Genomic DNA, 17,565 nt, shown 5'->3' on the forward strand with positions numbered 1-17,565 from the left:
GGAGCATGGGTCAGGATGAGGCTGCCAAATGGATTGGGTTGTCTGGCTCAGTAATGTTGTTGGTAGTGTGTTATTGTACACTAATGGAAGGGACCACTGTCCATAAAATCAATTTGGATTATCTGGTCCAGATTATCAAACTTTAATACTGCAGAGAACAGCATTAACCAAGAGTGAGTGGGTGAGTTTGGTTTTAAGCTGCTTTTAGCAATATTCCAGGGGGACACCAGAAATGGACTTCACACATTGTACCCATGTGGGGAATCGAAACCCGGGTCTTCGGCGTGACGAGCGAACACTTTAACCACTAGACTACCCCACCGCCCCCATTAACCAAGGAAGAAGTAATCCAGTTCTGAGTTTGCACAGTTTCTCCGGTTTTACAACTGAGACAAAGACATTGAGATTTCACTAAGCAGATGGTGGCACAATAGCAGTAGTGCAAGGCAGTGATATCCTAAGCAAGAATAGGACGTGGAAACAGAGACAAGGTTAAACACATCTTTAATAACAAGTGGTTACTTTATTCAATAACAAGCTCGACCAGTCTGATATACCACAGCACTATAAACACCCCCAGTTGATTCAGGTATTGCAGCCATTTGTTCAGAGGAATAACAACATGTACAAAGTCTGATCCCAACAATCAACGTGTCGTACAACTGACATCCTCACAATAGAACATGTTATTATTAGAACTGTAACAATACACTATTGTCCGATACAATGCATAACTTGATATGACAGCGATATGATACAGAACATGATACATGAAAACTCAACACATGCGTCGCAAGGGACAGATTATCAATTGATATAACAAAAAGAAAAAGAATTAGTTAATTTCAAATAATTAACAAAACAGGATCAGGTTTATCTCTTACATGCCAGAAGAATTTGGTATTTTCACATTTTCGACCATGTTAGATACATGTCCGCAATGTTTGGTGTGGATAATAGCCGATTTCAATATGTATATCATGACACTGTTCATTGCAAAATATTAAAGTGAGTGAGTGAGTACTGTTTTACGCCGCTTTTAGCAATATTCCAGCAATATCACGGCGGGGGACACCAGAAATGGGCTTCACACATTGTACCCATGTGGGGAATCGAACCCGGGTCTTCGGCGTGACGAGCCAACACTTTAACCACCAGTTACCCCACTGCCCCGCAAAATATTAAAGGCTCAGTGAAACACTTCTCATTTCTATTGCTAACATTGTGTAATCAAAGGGTGAAGAAGGTTCGAGATTGTTTTAATGCTATAAAGGAGAAACATATTACCCTGCAAAGACTACTCATTCATCTCATAACATCACTGAATAAAACATGAAAATTATCACAAAATACAGGGTACAGTATTTTCATGTATATATTGGTCACCCTTTTTTCACACAACTGTGTAGAGGGGGTGCGTAAAATATTAAGCATACAAAGTATTTTTATGTAACATTTCCCAAACAAAGACGTTCAAGTGAACATGTAACATTGGAATTATGTCAACCCACTGAAGTATGTTATAGTAAAATATTGTGGAAAAGGGGAATAACAACAGAACTGTGGAACAGAGTGAGTGAGTGAGTGAGTTTAGTTTTACGTTGCACTCAGCAATATTCCAGCTATGTGTGGCGGTCTGTAAATAATCGAGTCTGGGAACACTTTGAGTTTGTATCACAACACTTCTAATTTTTATATGAAAGACGAACAAAAACTTCATTTAAAGAAATAATTTTTCAAGTCAGATGTTATTTCAAAACAATACATGATCACATGCACTAATAGACGAAACTAATAATGCCAGGTGAAAACAAACTTGAAAACAGATAATTAATTCAATATATAAAATGATGTATGGCTGTAATGAATGTTTCATATCATGTATCACATCACTGAGATGAATATTGTAGTGCATCCTTGAATCGTTTCACCTGTTCACTATTTCTAATAACTGTTCACCCTTCAGTAAAACCCTGTCATGTCTGCTCCACATGTAAAATATATTTCATCATCAATCTTTAACCTCAGCCTTATGTCTGACTTAAGAATAGAAATCATCACTAATCACTCATATGTTTTTTTAGAATTCAGTCTTCAAACTTCCAGCAACATATATCAGGAGCCAAATGTGCCCAGGAAATGTACCTTTCCCGTTCATTTGAGATGTATTCAACAATAAGACGTATTTCAGTGTTAGCTTGTGGGAAAACAACTGAAATCAGGTTGTAGATATCAACTATTTGGCTAAGACAAAGCAAGGATCATCCATAGGGCAGATCTTGGACTTAAACCCATATCAGTGGCACAGCCAAGGGAGCCGACTTTGACATTAGTCAACACGTTAAAATTCAACTTTGTTGAATCTTTGTCTTGTGCAGTAATAAAGTTCATAACCAGGGCTATTTCTAGTTGGAATTCACAAGGGCTTGGAACAGAGCACTCTCAGACAATTTATTTCAGAGCGTACATCTGTATTATTAAACAGCAAACATTCCAGAAGAACTTTTATATTCCAATTTGGCATATAGAACAAGATGTCATATCAACTTAACATGACAATAAACATTTACAAACTCATGACAAAAATTAGTCGAACAATGACAATAGATATAACAGTTATACTATTGATGCTTTAAAAAAAGGATAGTGAGTTAGTGTTTGAACAATGGATAGTGATTTAGGTGGAAACAATGGATAGCTTTCTTTGGCTATTAGACGACTGCCACATTATAACATCTTGCTGTCTTATCTTTGATCTCGGCTTTGTTTTAACTGGTTCAATGTATGTCTGCACAAAGTGTCGTTAACATGCAATAATGCATCTTGGGTACCTGGATGTTCCTGGCCATATTATGCTGAGCAACGAGGAGTTTGTCTGAGTACTTCCATTGACTGCAGGAGCTAAGGAATGAATACTGAGGGTAAAGACACACAAAGACAAACTGGACACTACTATCGGCAGAAGTAGAAAAACAACAGAAAATCACGATGCAAAGCTTTTGGCAGTGATAATGTGTAATCATCTCAGTGTGATTTCCTTTGTGACGACAGCTGTTGAGGTAAAGTAGGTATAGCAAGGCCCATTAATGAACACAGTTCTTGAGGTAAAATGATCTTGGGTACTTCTCAAAAGATGTCATGGAACATCAATTTCTTTCATATGTCATTTTTCATGCCATGGCAGAATGAACTAATGTAATATGAAAAGATCTGTAGCCATGACAGATTAACTACTAATATGAAAGAACTGTGTGTAGTTAAACATCTCTCGAGGAGTATTAATGACTGAAATTTGAACAAATCACATCTTGAGGAGCGTACATGACTGTAAAACTTGAACAAAACATGTAAGCTTATGAAAAAAGAAACATTTCATCCATCACATTTTGGAAACAAATTACTGACCAGTTGACCATATTTAGCAGTTCACATCTATCAAAACCATTGCACCATAATATAGTTCAAGTCTCACAGAAAATATGTTGCAATAGGCTGCAAGAAAAATATGCATGTGGAAACATAAGTACTAAACATTGTTAAACCAGTAACAACTGGCTTTGTGATCATGAAGCAGGTCTTCATTTATAAGTACACCCTACAAGCAGGCCATGGGTTAATGTAATAAGCAAGTTTTATAGATGGATTTCTGATTGGAAGCTGTCTTTGCCAAATGCTGAATCTATGATTGCAGAACACGGTGGACAGGAGAAATTCTTAAGCCTTAATTATACAGTCCTAGTTGTCATGACAACAAGGACTCAAGTGATGACTGTTGGCCCTGTTCTTCCTGTGAGTTCTTGCAGCTGAGATACTTGTAGAGCTATATCCATTAATGGCTTAAGGACAACCTGCAAAACACAAAATAGAAAATCTTTATACTGAAATTATAGTCAGGCATCTAATAGTTAGACATGACATAACATCAATAGATGTTTCAGGACAATGAGTGAGTGAGTTAGTTTAGTTTTACACCGCATTCAGCAATATTCCAGCCATATGGCGGTAGTCTGTAAATAATAAGTCCAAACATTCATCCAGCAACAAAATCAAACTATATGTGGATAGTGTTTAACACTGCCATGAATTGAAGCCAGGTGATCTTAGGGTTTACATAGCCATCTGCTTGCGTGTGTGTGTTAGCCTGGACTAATACCAATTTTATAGTGCTAGCCTACTGAAATAGCATACTGCAGTTTAACATTGACTCAGACACACCATACTGGCTTCAAGCCAGCCAGCTAGTCTTAATCCCTCAATACCAAGTAATGGGCAAGGTAACAACAAGTACCATCTTAAATGTCTTTTGGTACAGTCATAGTAAACTTAGGCTTAGTATTATTCGTTACACTGGTATACTGAGTCTAACAAACCCAAGCAGAAAGTCGCGCCAGCTATCCTTTTGAACTGACCAATCAGAACACAGCTTACCAAATCGCAAAAGTTAACAATCACACATACCGTTTGAACTTTTACCTCAAAAACATTTGTACTTGAACGATTCCAAATGCTATTTTCCGCATGATCGCTTCCGAGTGATACACATGGAGGACGCCATTATTCACAACAGTGAGTAAACAGTCGCTGAACAAAGCGTTTTTGTCAATATTCCAGGATGCCATCTTGCGGAAATATAGGCTAATAAAGTAACCATGTCATCGGACCCCATAGCGTATATACTGCAGGTCAAATAATTGTGTTTTATGCGAATTTTAGTTTGTTGCCATTTTGTAAGTCCCACCGAACCCTAAATAGTAGCCGTTGTCTGATTGATTAAATGTGTTCGGCCGTCTAGCGTTTGATTGGATGGTCATAGGTCGCTCAAAGGTTAACTGACGCGACCTTCTACTAGGGTTTGTTAGACTCAGTATAGCAGTGTAACGAATAATACTGAGCCTAAGTTTACTTAGACTGTCTTTTGGTATGATGTGGACGGGATCAAACCATTCACCAGCTCTGTGTATTAGCAACAAACCCCGGCACTATACCACTGTGCCTCCTGATGCCCTCTGTGTATATATGTTCACTGTAAAACTGTGTGTCAGTTTATACCTGGGAATCCAGTTTGTACTTTGCTGGGTCAGATTCGTATCCTTCAATATACAGCCTGATGGTGGCGCCACTACTTCCTGTGCCACTCAGTCGGAATATGACACGGGAATCATCAGACATGATGAGTCTCACACCCTGCCATAAATAAAAGACACTACATGAGAAGTGTTTGAAGCAAGTCTGTATGTGGCTATGTGAGAAAGGTAGCTGGCAGGAAAAGACAGAAAGCAAAGCAGCTGTCAATATATATGACATAACACTGTTTCCATTGCAAATGATTCTGAGACAGGAATTCACTGGCCATTCTGAACATGCATTGTTATTCGAGCTGACAATGCAACACTCACCATTACAGCCCTGTACGTGATGCATCACACTTGCATAAGGACACATTTATTGTTTAACAGTGTTCCTTTCACAAATGCCAGCGGACATTAATACCTATGTGTGACAAACAAGATCAACATATTCAATGTAGTGAGGTAAAAGACCATTCATAATTTATGGCTAGGGGGGTGTTGGGTATGTGATGATGATTTTAAGGGGTCACCCATTTTGTTCTGGGGAGCTAGGGGTCAGCAATTTTGTACACATGTACTAGGGGGTGTGTGTGTGTGTGTGTGTGTTTGTCAGCAATTTTGTACATAAAAATATGTTTAAAATTATGCTTAGAAATTATGGGAAGGGGAGGGGGGTCATTGATTTTGTACATGACATGTAGTGGGGATCACTTATTTTGTACATAAATTTTAGGGGGGGTCATTCTCATTGTACATGCTTCTCCATAAAAATCATCAATCATCATCACCCCTCCTAGCCATAAATTATGAACGGTCCCTAAACACATCAACTGAAATATGTATTCATCAAGCTTGTTTAATCATTTATGTACACATGAACAAATAATCAAGTATTTTAAAGAACAGAAAAAATCAGCAATGTGATTTCTTTCAATGGTGTAGTAAGTGAACAGTTTAACATTGTACTGTTCAGAAATGAAGCACAGAAGTGACATGAAAATGGATACATTAATTCACTCAAGCTGAACACTTCAGAATTACTATCAGTTACTTTTCAGATGAGATGAAACAAATTTTGACACTATAATGAAAAGGCAAGCATGAAGTACACAGGTTCTCTCCCTACCTGGCCTTTGGTGACACTGTTGTCGATGGGGTCAGTATAGGAGAAGTTGTCGGCCACAGCTACTGCATATGTCTTGTCCCCTGAGCTATACTGCTTCCCTACAAGGGCTGGGTCAGCTATCAGAGCATTCAGATTCGCCATCATCTGATTGGCTGGGGCAGTGTCGACGTTCTCATAGTCATGTCTGAAGAATGTGTTCCATAGACAATGAATGAAAGTATTATGACCCTAGACTTTATGCTGATTTACACAAAATGTATCTACAAAAACTTAACACATGAAAACTGTTTACAAGCTTACCTGCTGATGTTTGAATTCTGATGGATTAACACAGTAGTGTATGGTTATAACAAACCCAGATAATATAACAAACCAATGATTGAAACAAAATATACTCTTAAAAAATGTAGGGGATAATAAAACAGTGGTGGTCTGTGGTCCTGTGTATAGAGCCAAGGTCACAAGTCACTTCAAGTTAAGCAACGTTGGTCGTGGACAGTCCTTGGATGGGTGACCATGTTTGGCAGCACAACGAAGCACATCTGACATATGTGGTCTCACCTTACGCAAGGGAGTTTGTTCATGAATTGCCTCTGTTCACCCAGCAGTGAATGGGTATCCCGTGGGATAGGTCATATGACTGTTAACCTAGCGCCTCACATGCAGCATGGGTTATCCGGGGTAAAACTGCATCAACACTTTGAGCAAGCACAAATGAGTGGAAACAGGCGCTCTATAAATGGCCATTATCAATTATGAATGTCAATACCAAGTGCAAAAACAAAGGTAAGTGTTCATGACAACACTACTTCCTGAAGAGACTGAATTATCACAAAATATGTGGGTTACTATGCCTAACATCATGCACCATATCATGTGTCATACCTACTGACCTTGTAAAGAAGTTCCTGCCATATTTGCCCCAGTGATCCATGAGCAGTTCTTCCACTGACTTGTTGGTGTGAGCCAGGACAGACAGCCATGCCAGCACCGCCCACACACCATCCTTCTCCTGCACATTAGTAGTGTGCCGATTAATAATCGAAGATTGGTCGAAGTGACCCGATCACATTTCTCATAATCGAACACAAACAATTTTGGAACTACTGTTTTAGTGTTTGAAACACTTGATGAAGGAACATATCTTAGAAGTTGTCAGGGCCGGAAAACATGTTTAATTCTCAGAAAACTAACTTCCCTTAATGAAAAGTCATGACTGCGTATTTCTTGAAGACTTCAGGAAGTTTATGTACAGGAAATTTCATCATCACTTTCAAGTAGCAAGTTGCATCATTTTATACTTATCTGCAATAACAACCTGAATTGGAAAATCTGAAAAATGTTGCTAATTGCTCGTTGGTAATAAACCAATCATCAGTTGTGAGATTTCAACCAATTCCCAACACTACTGCACATCCCATACACATGGTCAAGAGTAAGCAACACCACAGCAGTATATTGAAGATGTTCATCATTTTCATCACCACGCAAGAAACATATTTTCTTGGATTTGAGGTGGTTTCTTAGACTTGGCCAAGATGTAGGTGCACACTCTGATTCATTTTTCAAAAGTTTATAAGCATAATTACATTCTTACAAAGCAAAGTTTTCCACTTTTGCAAACAACATACAAAAGAAAACTGTTGCCCCAATACAGGAAGTCCAAAAGGTAAGTGGATGTATTTAGAGATCATGCACCATAGGTATGTGTCAGGCATCAAGGTTCCACTCATGACTGTACATCCTATGTCAGGGGTGACTGCTGACCTGATGTGATCTGAGCCTGTCCCGAAGCTCTCCTCTCCACATAGGGACAATCTCCCAGCATCCATCAAGTTACCGAAAAACTTCCAGCCAGTTGGAACCTCAAAACACTCCTTCCCTGTGGACTTTGCTACTCTGCAAGAATTTATTTGCAACATACAGTCATCATGTTGATTCTCCAGTGATCACATATCTAAGTTTGTTGATACCAGTAACTGGAAATAGTTAATAATTGTGGAATGGATGATTCAAGGATCAGTCAGTCTTGTGTGAACACAACAACCACTACAAGAGATAGTCCTGGGTATTTCTAGATACTAGATCACCCTCATTAGATTTCACCTTGCATGCCTCAGTCACATCCGAAGGTAAACAGATTTAATTCGAGGATGCTGTGCCTTTAGCATTTGGTTCTTCACGAAGGCGACTAACGCGGGTCGGGTGGTGGTCAGGCTTGCTGACTTTGGTTGACACATGTCATCGTATCCCAATTAGCGCCAGATGCTCATGCTATTGACCACTGGATTGTCTGGTCCAGACTCGACTTATTTACAGACCGCCCGGCATATAAGGAATATTGCTGAATCGCGGTGTAAACCCAAACTCACTCACTCTTCATGAGTGCTAGGTCCCTGCCATATGTTTTACTGTTGAGCAGTTAGATAAAAAGAGATACTCAAAACACACCAGAGTTTCACACAATAATCTTTTATCAGGAATAAGAAAAATAACCCTTGTTTTACTTATAATTAAATCCTTAACATTATTAACAATTGGGCTTGCTATGTGTGGACCTTAAGTAGAGATAGTCTAGATGCAAACCAAGATAGGGATTCAGGGACCATAAACACCCCACTGCCCTTTTCCACAAAGCGATTGCAGCACTAAGATGATTGTAACTCCCATACTTCAACATAGACTTATGACAGTCGTAACGCTACGATCGCTTAGTGGAACGGGGCCCAGAACACTTTAAATCTTTACAGTAAATAAAAGGAGTTACCACAAAGTATGAACATGATCAAGGTCACATCTGTCCTTGATGATATTGATAATCATGAACATGAACATTGTTCTACATATAATGAATATATGCTGGTGTTCTATCTGTTGTTTTTAACTAAGCTGCTATCTGTCGCACCTGTCAACTGCTCCACTAGTGGGCATGCTCCTGGCATAACCTTTGACCCCTGTCTTCTGGAAGTATGGGATGCAGTCAAGGTTATTGGCCAGGATGGCGAGTGAGTCACAAGGCGTCACAAAGAACGCATTGTGTCCCAGGATCATGTTCCGATCCTGCAACAAGAGGAAACACATACACAACCAGGATTACAAGTCCCAGGGGGGATACGCCCAGTTTTCTAACCTCCCTGGCCCAATAGTCAAGTACATACTGGTTCAAACAACCATATTTTAGTGTGAGAGGAAGACTGGCCTTCCTGAGTCAGTTGCATCTGTCGCACAGAGACATGTACGTTCCACTCATATAAAACAGTGCTTTTCAGATGAGCATTGATTTTACAGCCTTGAACACAGATCAGTTTCAACAATGACATCAACACCTTCCACCACTCAGCCGCATTGCTGTCATGTTAGTAGAACAGTAATGTTATTAGTACTCTTGTATGATAAGCATAATCATGATAATCATGGACAGTATTTTCCTGCCCTTGGACATGATTGGAAAGGAACCTGAGTTAAATACATATATTTATATTATTACTTCTGATTTTCTCTACCTCTGATTAGTGTCCAATGTCTGTTCAAGCATGTGTTCTTAGTCTGTACCATCTAAAACAATGATTGAAAAAAAAGTTTCTCTCTACTTTGGTCATCATTTTTTGCCACAGATTACAAGACAGGAACACATCCATGACATGTCAAGTAACAATAGGTGAGCAGGTGCAAATACAAGGAGTGTGTAAGACCAGTAGTTCTCACTGAATGTATCTGGCACTGACTGGTTTTGACAAATAAATCCTTACATTTCTCAACTGAAGGTGTTTCCAAAGCTTCAGGTTTCAAGCTGGTCAATGGGAAGAACGTGATGGATGCACAGACAGATTCTCTATACACAATTCCTGTTTCTATATACCCCACAAAGCTTAGTTTGAGAGTGAAATAACTAACCTAAATAGAACAAAAACAACTGGCAACACCCTAATTTACATGTTCCACAGTTACCCCGGTAAGTTACATATATTTCTGGGTAACACAAGGCATAAAACACCGCATAAACAGACATAGGGTTTTGAGACGCTGAAGTCCCGTGTTCCATCCCATATATCGATACAACACCTTAAGCAGCCATGATATTGTTGGAATATTGCTAAATGTCACATTCACTCACTCAGTGTCCCATATATTTAATTGTGTTACATAGTATCAAAATAGCAATTCCACAGCAACCCTTCACCAGTGGAGAATCATATCAAAACTACTGACCCCATCCCCGTCAAATGCTGCACCAAAACCATGCTGTCCTTTCTGGAGCTCCTTCACCAGGTCAGCCGCATAGGTCAAGTTAGGGTCAGGGTGGTGACCTCCAAAGTCTTCCAGAGGGACACAGTTGATAATGCTGGATTCTGGCGCACCAAATTCATCCACAAATATTCTCCTCACATAGGGACCAGTAACTGGAATCATTAGGGCATCGTGGTTAGTTGGGATTACACTTTCTCCAGAAAGTACATATCCAGGATATCCAGTTCTCATCAGGATTTGACCACTTTCTAAAGGGCACTGTGTGTTCAAAACTCTCTATGGCCGATATTTTAATGAAAAAATGTTTAAGAGCACATGATACTTTCAACACCCATTCCCGGGTAATTGCTCTAGATCAATGTCCCTTTAACTGTACTGAGTAGTATATATCTGGTCCATGCAAAGTTGTTACTTTCCTGATAGTAACAGTATTTTAGGAGCCAACACAATTTTTAAAATGAACTAGTATAAAAATGAAATAAAACAATACGGTACATATTATAAAGGTTTGGGACACATGAGTAAAACAAGCATTGTAACATTAAATGCATGTTAACGAAAACAGCAAATGTTTTTATTCTAAAATGTAGTGACGGTCAAATGCCAAATTTTGAGCACCACAATTTAAAAGAAAGATACACTGGGCTATGTATTTGAAATTATTGAAATCAAGGGATCCTGACATGAGGTAGAGAATTTGTGACAAATTATGGTTGCTAAACAGAGATTTATAATTTTAAAAGTACTAATTTTGATCCCATGTTTGGTGCCAAGAGGAATAAGTGTGGTCACTGGAATCCCAGATAAATACCTGGATGTTTGATATGTGGACCAGTACATTACCTCCATGCATAGCATTGATGAGGATGTTCATAGGTGTTCCTTTGCCTCCTGCCAAGAAAGTCTTGATTGAGTCAAAGTTGAAGATCTCTTTCATATATGTGACATAATCATTGACAGAGTCTAGTATTTCAACTGTGAAGGTGTTGCCCTCCACCTGGAACGTCTGAGTGCCTATTGTAGAGATGTCTGCCTGCAGGTCTGGACATGTCACGTACTCGAGATGGATTTTGTGATTTCAAAGATTCTGTTTGTTATTGCTTCAGGAGCTGGACCTGGAACAGTGACATACATCAAGTCAGAAGGGAGAAAGCTCTTGTTTGAACTATTATCAAGGATGTGTGGTGTTGGACTAATGGGTTAGAATGAGTCTAGAGTAATCAGTGCTGGTCAAAAGGGGCATCTCAGTGGATTAGGTGGTCAGGCTCATTAGTGCTTTGGGGGCGGTGGGGTAGCCTGGTGGGTAAAGCGTTTCGCTCGTCACGCCAAAGGCCCGGGTTCGATTCCCTGCATGGATAAAATGTGTGAAACCCATTTCTGGAGTCCCCCGCCGTGATATTGCTGGAATATTGCTAAAAGCGGCGTAAAACCCAATTCTCACTCACTCATTAGTGCTTTGGTTGTTTTGTTTGTTCATGATGTCAATCACAACACTGTCAGATCCAGACATGATAACTTTCAGGCTGCTGTCTTACAGTTGCATTAAGTGCGACATTACGTGAGTGAGTGAGTATGGTTTTACAGCGCTTTTAGCAATGTTACAGCAATATCAAGGAAGGGGACACCAGAAATGGGCTTCACACATTGTACCCATGTGTGGAATCGAACCCGAGCCTTCAGAATGATGAGCAAACGTTTTAACCACTAATAATCATCACTGCTTCCTTCTTGCAAGAAGTTCTACACTCATAAGAAAAGCTAACACCTAAATGTATGGTCCAAGAAGAAGTAATGTAATAGTTATAAAGCAAAGGGCATTCACTGAGCCTTGTGTGGAAGAATATTACTGTCATGATCTGGAACTTATAACAGTTACCCTTACCATAACATGAGAAACAAATAGAGCTTAATACATCATCATGATTAGTTTCCACACTAACAAAATCTGAGAACAAAATATTAATGTTGAAAATGATCAAACTATACATCACCAAAATTTATTGTTGCATGATACATCCCAAAAATATGTATCAAGCGTCCAGATAAACTGTTTCAGAGTTGAAGTGTATGAATAGTCTAATTTTTATTTATTTCATTATTATTATTATTATTATTATTATTATTGGATATTTATTGCAGTGCACTGGTAATTCCAGCTGTTCAACTTCACAAGATATTCAACTTAACTTCAGCAAAGAGAAATTATAAGTCAATACTTGAAATTCTACCATGGCATTAAAGAATGCTTGATTCTGAAAGGTTAAGCTCCTGGTGCCAATTAATAAAAGCAGTACTAAAACATAACGAGCAATGGGGATATAATTAATACAACGGGGATACAATGACAAGCATCAGCTATGTGACTCAGTGAGCATGTCAGTAACTAATAATGATCCTGTCTGTCAACAGTTCTAAATGGGATCTCTACAAGTCGGAAAATAAATGTATATGTTTGACCTGATATACTGTACCTCCATTAGATGTGTTGAACTTGATGCCAAAGTCTCCATTAGGACCCCCTGGGTTGTGACTTGCAGTCAGGATGATTCCACCATTTGTCTGGTATTTACGGATGATATGTGAAACTGCTGGTGTAGATAGGAGGCCATTCTGACCTATTAACAGCTTAGACACCTGAAGATAAAACATATTATTTGAAATGTTAATACAGTAACTTTTCCTGTGTCCACAGCACAACTTGATATCCATATTATTATTAATAACGTTTTTAAGCATCCTCCTCCAATCATGCCAATAAGCATCCCCAAACTAATTCGTAGACCAGTCTGTAAGAATGATAAGTGTATTGTGCACCAGAAAGCAAAATGTTAGGACAGTTTTATACAATACAGAAAACAGAAACTTAGAAGTTGGTGTTCAAGAAATATTATGGATGACAACTAGTAAACAATACAATATAGCAGAAATAAACAAACGCACACACACTTGCAACATCTTAAAGGCTAGCCCTAAACAGTGCCTAATCCTAATTACCTGGTTAGCATCTTTCACCTAGCTATAGTGCAATGTTCTCTTAAAGAACCACTAAACTTTGTTTTTGTTACTCTTTTAACCATTACATATGAAAGATTTGTGGTTAGTCTTATGCGGAACACCAAATTTATTCTTTAAAACTTGTGGTTAATTAATACCGGCGATTAAAAGTGGCCAAAAAGTCGCCTGCTTCCCTCTAAGCCCACCAACGAAACCACAGACAGGTTTACGTAACTCTGTCGCCAGAGCACTGCAGTGACGTCATATGAGGAACGATTTTCAGTTAGTTGTATAGAAAGTGTGTAGCACGCTCATCATTTTGATGATTTTCGACATCAACGACGACATGCCGAATCGTTGCTTTGTCGTCAATTGCTCCTAGGGTCGGGCGATGGTGTCCCCATGCACAGATTTCCACAGGACCCCGCAGTTCGTGCTAAATGGGTTATGTTTGTGAGTGCTAAGCGGCGTTGTGGAAACCTGAAACGATATCTTACTTGTGTTCAGATCGCTTCACGGAAGTTAAAGAATCAAAACTACTTACTAGTTGTAGTAAAATATGCATATGATTGATGACCATAAAGATTTTCTATGACACAACTTGTAACATAACGATTTCTTCCTCGGAAGTAAGGTTGTGGTCGAAGTAACAATAATATTGTAAGTAGTATTATATTGACACCCACCTCGCTGCCATGAGAGAAATTGTTATGATATCGCTATGTCATGCAAAATCCTATTGGCCATCAATAAAATACATATTTTACTACCAGTAGAAAGTAGTTTTGATTTTGTAAGACGGTGAAAACAAACCTAAATACCATTTATCCTCAGACTGGCGGATGTTCCGACAGGGCCGCCATTTTTGAAAAAAATAAAAAATCTGTTAGAATAATGAGATTATAGTTTGTTTTCATCAAGTTAGAAAATCAAGACTACTTTCTACCGTTGTTAAATATGTATTGGAATCATAACCAAACGGATTTTGCATGACACAACTTATAACATAACAATTTCTTCCACGGAAGGCCCGAGGTGGGGGTCTGAAGTCACAATACTAATGTCCAAGCGCCGATAAATTTCTTTATATTTGCTACATTCCCATGGTTAATGTCCACTCACCAGTATGTAGATACTAGTCAATGCGCCCTTTATATTTGGTCTTATAATCCTAATTAGTTTATTATCACACTTGTATGCATTTTGAAACTAAATAAAAAGCAGACGATCTGCTGATACTTATAGTGAATTTATAACAGAACTGTAATATCTAGACATTTTATAGTTTGCCTATGTGAATCATAATTCGCACACACACCCTAGTGCATGTTGTCTGTCTCATTACACTTCACGCGAAAACAATGATTCTGTTGAATGCTACGACAAATGAATAAAACAAAATGCAAATATTAAAATTAAAACAGATTAAAGTTATAGGAACAATATCAGGCCATTACCTTGTTCGAGGAATGTATCCATCAATATCCACAAAACTGTTCCAAATGATGTGTCTTTTAACAGTTTAATATCTGAAAAAAGTGATAAATCTTTTCAGGTATTGGTGTATAGTCTCATTGGTCACCCAAGATAGCACACCTGGCAACTAATTGCATAATGTCCGCCTTTCTTTAAAAACAGTAATTTAGTTAGCCAATAATGGGCAATCAATCAATGTATTGCCGGTTAATCCTTTGAAAGAAGGACGTTGTTTTTACGCGCAGACACCGACACGACAGAGTGTATTCAGTATAGATTAGTAAATCTACATACATAAACACTACCTTTTGACAATTCCGCTGTGTAAGATAAAAGTAATTAATCAATCAGCGTGTTATCGGTTAATCCTTTGATCGATGTTTATAATGTTGAATATTTACTCCAGACACAAGAAATGCCAAATGGGAACCTTTGTCGGTAATCTAAGTGTGTTACCACTAATTATACCTGTTATAAATTCATTAACTGACCATCAAGTGAATGATGACAAATAACATGTGTAGGTTTATACCACCTAAACACGGGTTACAACGAGGGAGTATTAATTGCTGTATTGCATGTGAAAACTTATGGGCCGACACTGTTTTGAGAATACAAACAGATTTTTACATGACATGATTAAATATCGAGGTAAAACAACACAGAAATGGGATCAATTTGGATCAGTCATTATACAAATAGGGCCTAACGACAACAATCGATTTTGACAGAATCGTCTATGAAAACAAGTTGTAACTCGAAACTAGGCAAAGCAGGAGACAAAATTAAAATGACAGTAGATTGTGAGAACATATAGCTTTCATTTTCCACAACAATTGTCATCACGATTTCAGGTTTATACAAGCCTGTAAAACACGATAATTTTACCCCTAAAATGTAGATAAATTCTGCATCGCTCTCAAAGCTATTCCTCATATGACGCCACAGAGCTACCGGCCTGATTGGTTGAAATTTCGCTCATGGGTGAGAATTGTGCACTGTTGTCAAAAAGGTCGATTTAAGTCAATTAAAGGTCGAAAATGAGTAGTTTTAATGACGGGTTTCATTTATAACGATGCCAGTTAGTGATTTATGTATTTGTACCCCTAGGGTTTATGTGACCTTTAACAAGGCCTTTTGGTCAGACTCTGGCTAAGTGAGAGTTAACCGTGGAAAGAAGCCAGTAATGAGCTAATTGACTTCCCAGGTACTGGGGAGGTACACTCCTTGATCCCTGTTCAGCTGCGGTTGTCATTGTCTTATCGCTAAAGACTCTAATAGTTTGTGCTTGCGCCAATCTTGGACATTAGTGGTTAATATGGTTGATTGTTGCCAGTCAGTGGAGTGAGTAGAGTTTTTGACGATGTGCTCTGAGAGAGCAGATTTTTAGTCCATTTTTGCACAGATGTCAAATGGGTTGTATGGGATGTTTCACACCTATGTATGTGGAGCCACAATCACAGTGCAGTTTGTATATGCATCCCTGGGTCTATTTGGGTCATCCTGAAAGCCAATGGACGAGTTTCCTCAAGACCCCAAATAGACCCAGGGGATGCATATACAAACTGCACTGTGATTGTGGCTCCACATACATAGGTGAAACATCCCACCAGAAATGGGCTTCACACATTGTACCCATGTGGGAAATCGAACCCAGGCCTTCGGTGTGGCAAACGAACACTTTCACCATCAAGCTACCCCATCGCCCATATAAACTTGGAGGTGATAGTTATAACATTGACATCATTCTAATCAGCTAAACCCCTCAGACGTGATTCACAAGACTGAATTTCATCATTGCAGGCATCATATCTAACTTGAAAGTTCTAGTGACAAGAGAAAGGAAACATTATATTTCATATTTAAGCCAGTTAATCAAATGAAGGTTTGAAAGCTTTTGTATGCAGAATACCTACAATATATGTCGCTGTGGAGACCTTGTTTACATGCCTAGTGCTTGAAGTAACATGTGACCTGGCGCAATGCATGTCATCATTACTCTGCAAAATTTAACTTTCAACATGTTTACACACACAACCATCACAACTTTCCCTCAAGTTGCCTGTTACTTGAACTTAGTTTGGAATCTACATGATTCCTGCAAAAAATGTCACAAAACACTGACACGTTGCCAACTTATTTGAATTAACCCTAACAACCTGCTCCAAGTTTTGTTATCAGCTGTTGACCAGCTGTTCAAATGTTGTCTGTAAATATGCAGATCACTGCAGAAAGTAGGTAAGGCACTTAGTCAAAATATAGCTTACCCCATTTGCGGCACACATTCTGATGATAAGCTCAGTTGCTTCTTTGCCATAGAATCTTCCATCACCACCGACGACGAGAGAACTTCCCTTAAGTTTGTCACCAACACCGGCTGTGAGGGTAGCTTGAATGAAATTTTCAGTGTAGTTGGGCTGATTCTGGTAAACTTTGACAGCTTTCCTAAGTCCACTTGTGCCTGGTTTCTGGTCATCATAGGGCTTAGTGACAACTTTTTGTACTGTTAGCGACATTTTCTATTACTAAGTCCTACAGACAGGTAAGGCGATTATATCCTTCAAATGACAGTGTCGTTTTACAATATATCAAACGCCGGCTATTTGCAATCTAGTCCGCCTGCGTTGCCATTTACTCAATGACAATGACCCC

General features: G+C 38.8%; 1 protein-coding gene across 1 annotated transcript; it reads right to left on the reverse strand.

The window, feature by feature from the left end:
- Nucleotides 1–503: 503 nt before the first annotated feature.
- On the reverse strand, nucleotides 504–17,551 carry LOC124261968 (phosphoglucomutase-1-like). Its single transcript, XM_046696328.1, is given in 11 exon segments — nucleotides 504–3,848; nucleotides 5,050–5,184; nucleotides 6,196–6,379; nucleotides 7,089–7,208; nucleotides 7,963–8,094; nucleotides 9,101–9,255; nucleotides 10,405–10,595; nucleotides 11,287–11,505; nucleotides 11,508–11,558; nucleotides 12,915–13,077; nucleotides 17,181–17,551. Coding segments are annotated over 11 exon segments (1,689 nt in total). The 5' UTR covers nucleotides 17,430–17,551; the 3' UTR covers nucleotides 504–3,758.
- Nucleotides 17,552–17,565: the final 14 nt, after the last annotated feature.

The sequence above is a fragment of the Haliotis rubra genome, unplaced genomic scaffold (genome assembly GCF_003918875.1).
Source record: "Haliotis rubra isolate DU_JTF1 unplaced genomic scaffold, ASM391887v1 Scf819, whole genome shotgun sequence".
Classification (NCBI taxonomy): domain Eukaryota; kingdom Metazoa; phylum Mollusca; class Gastropoda; order Lepetellida; family Haliotidae; genus Haliotis; species Haliotis rubra.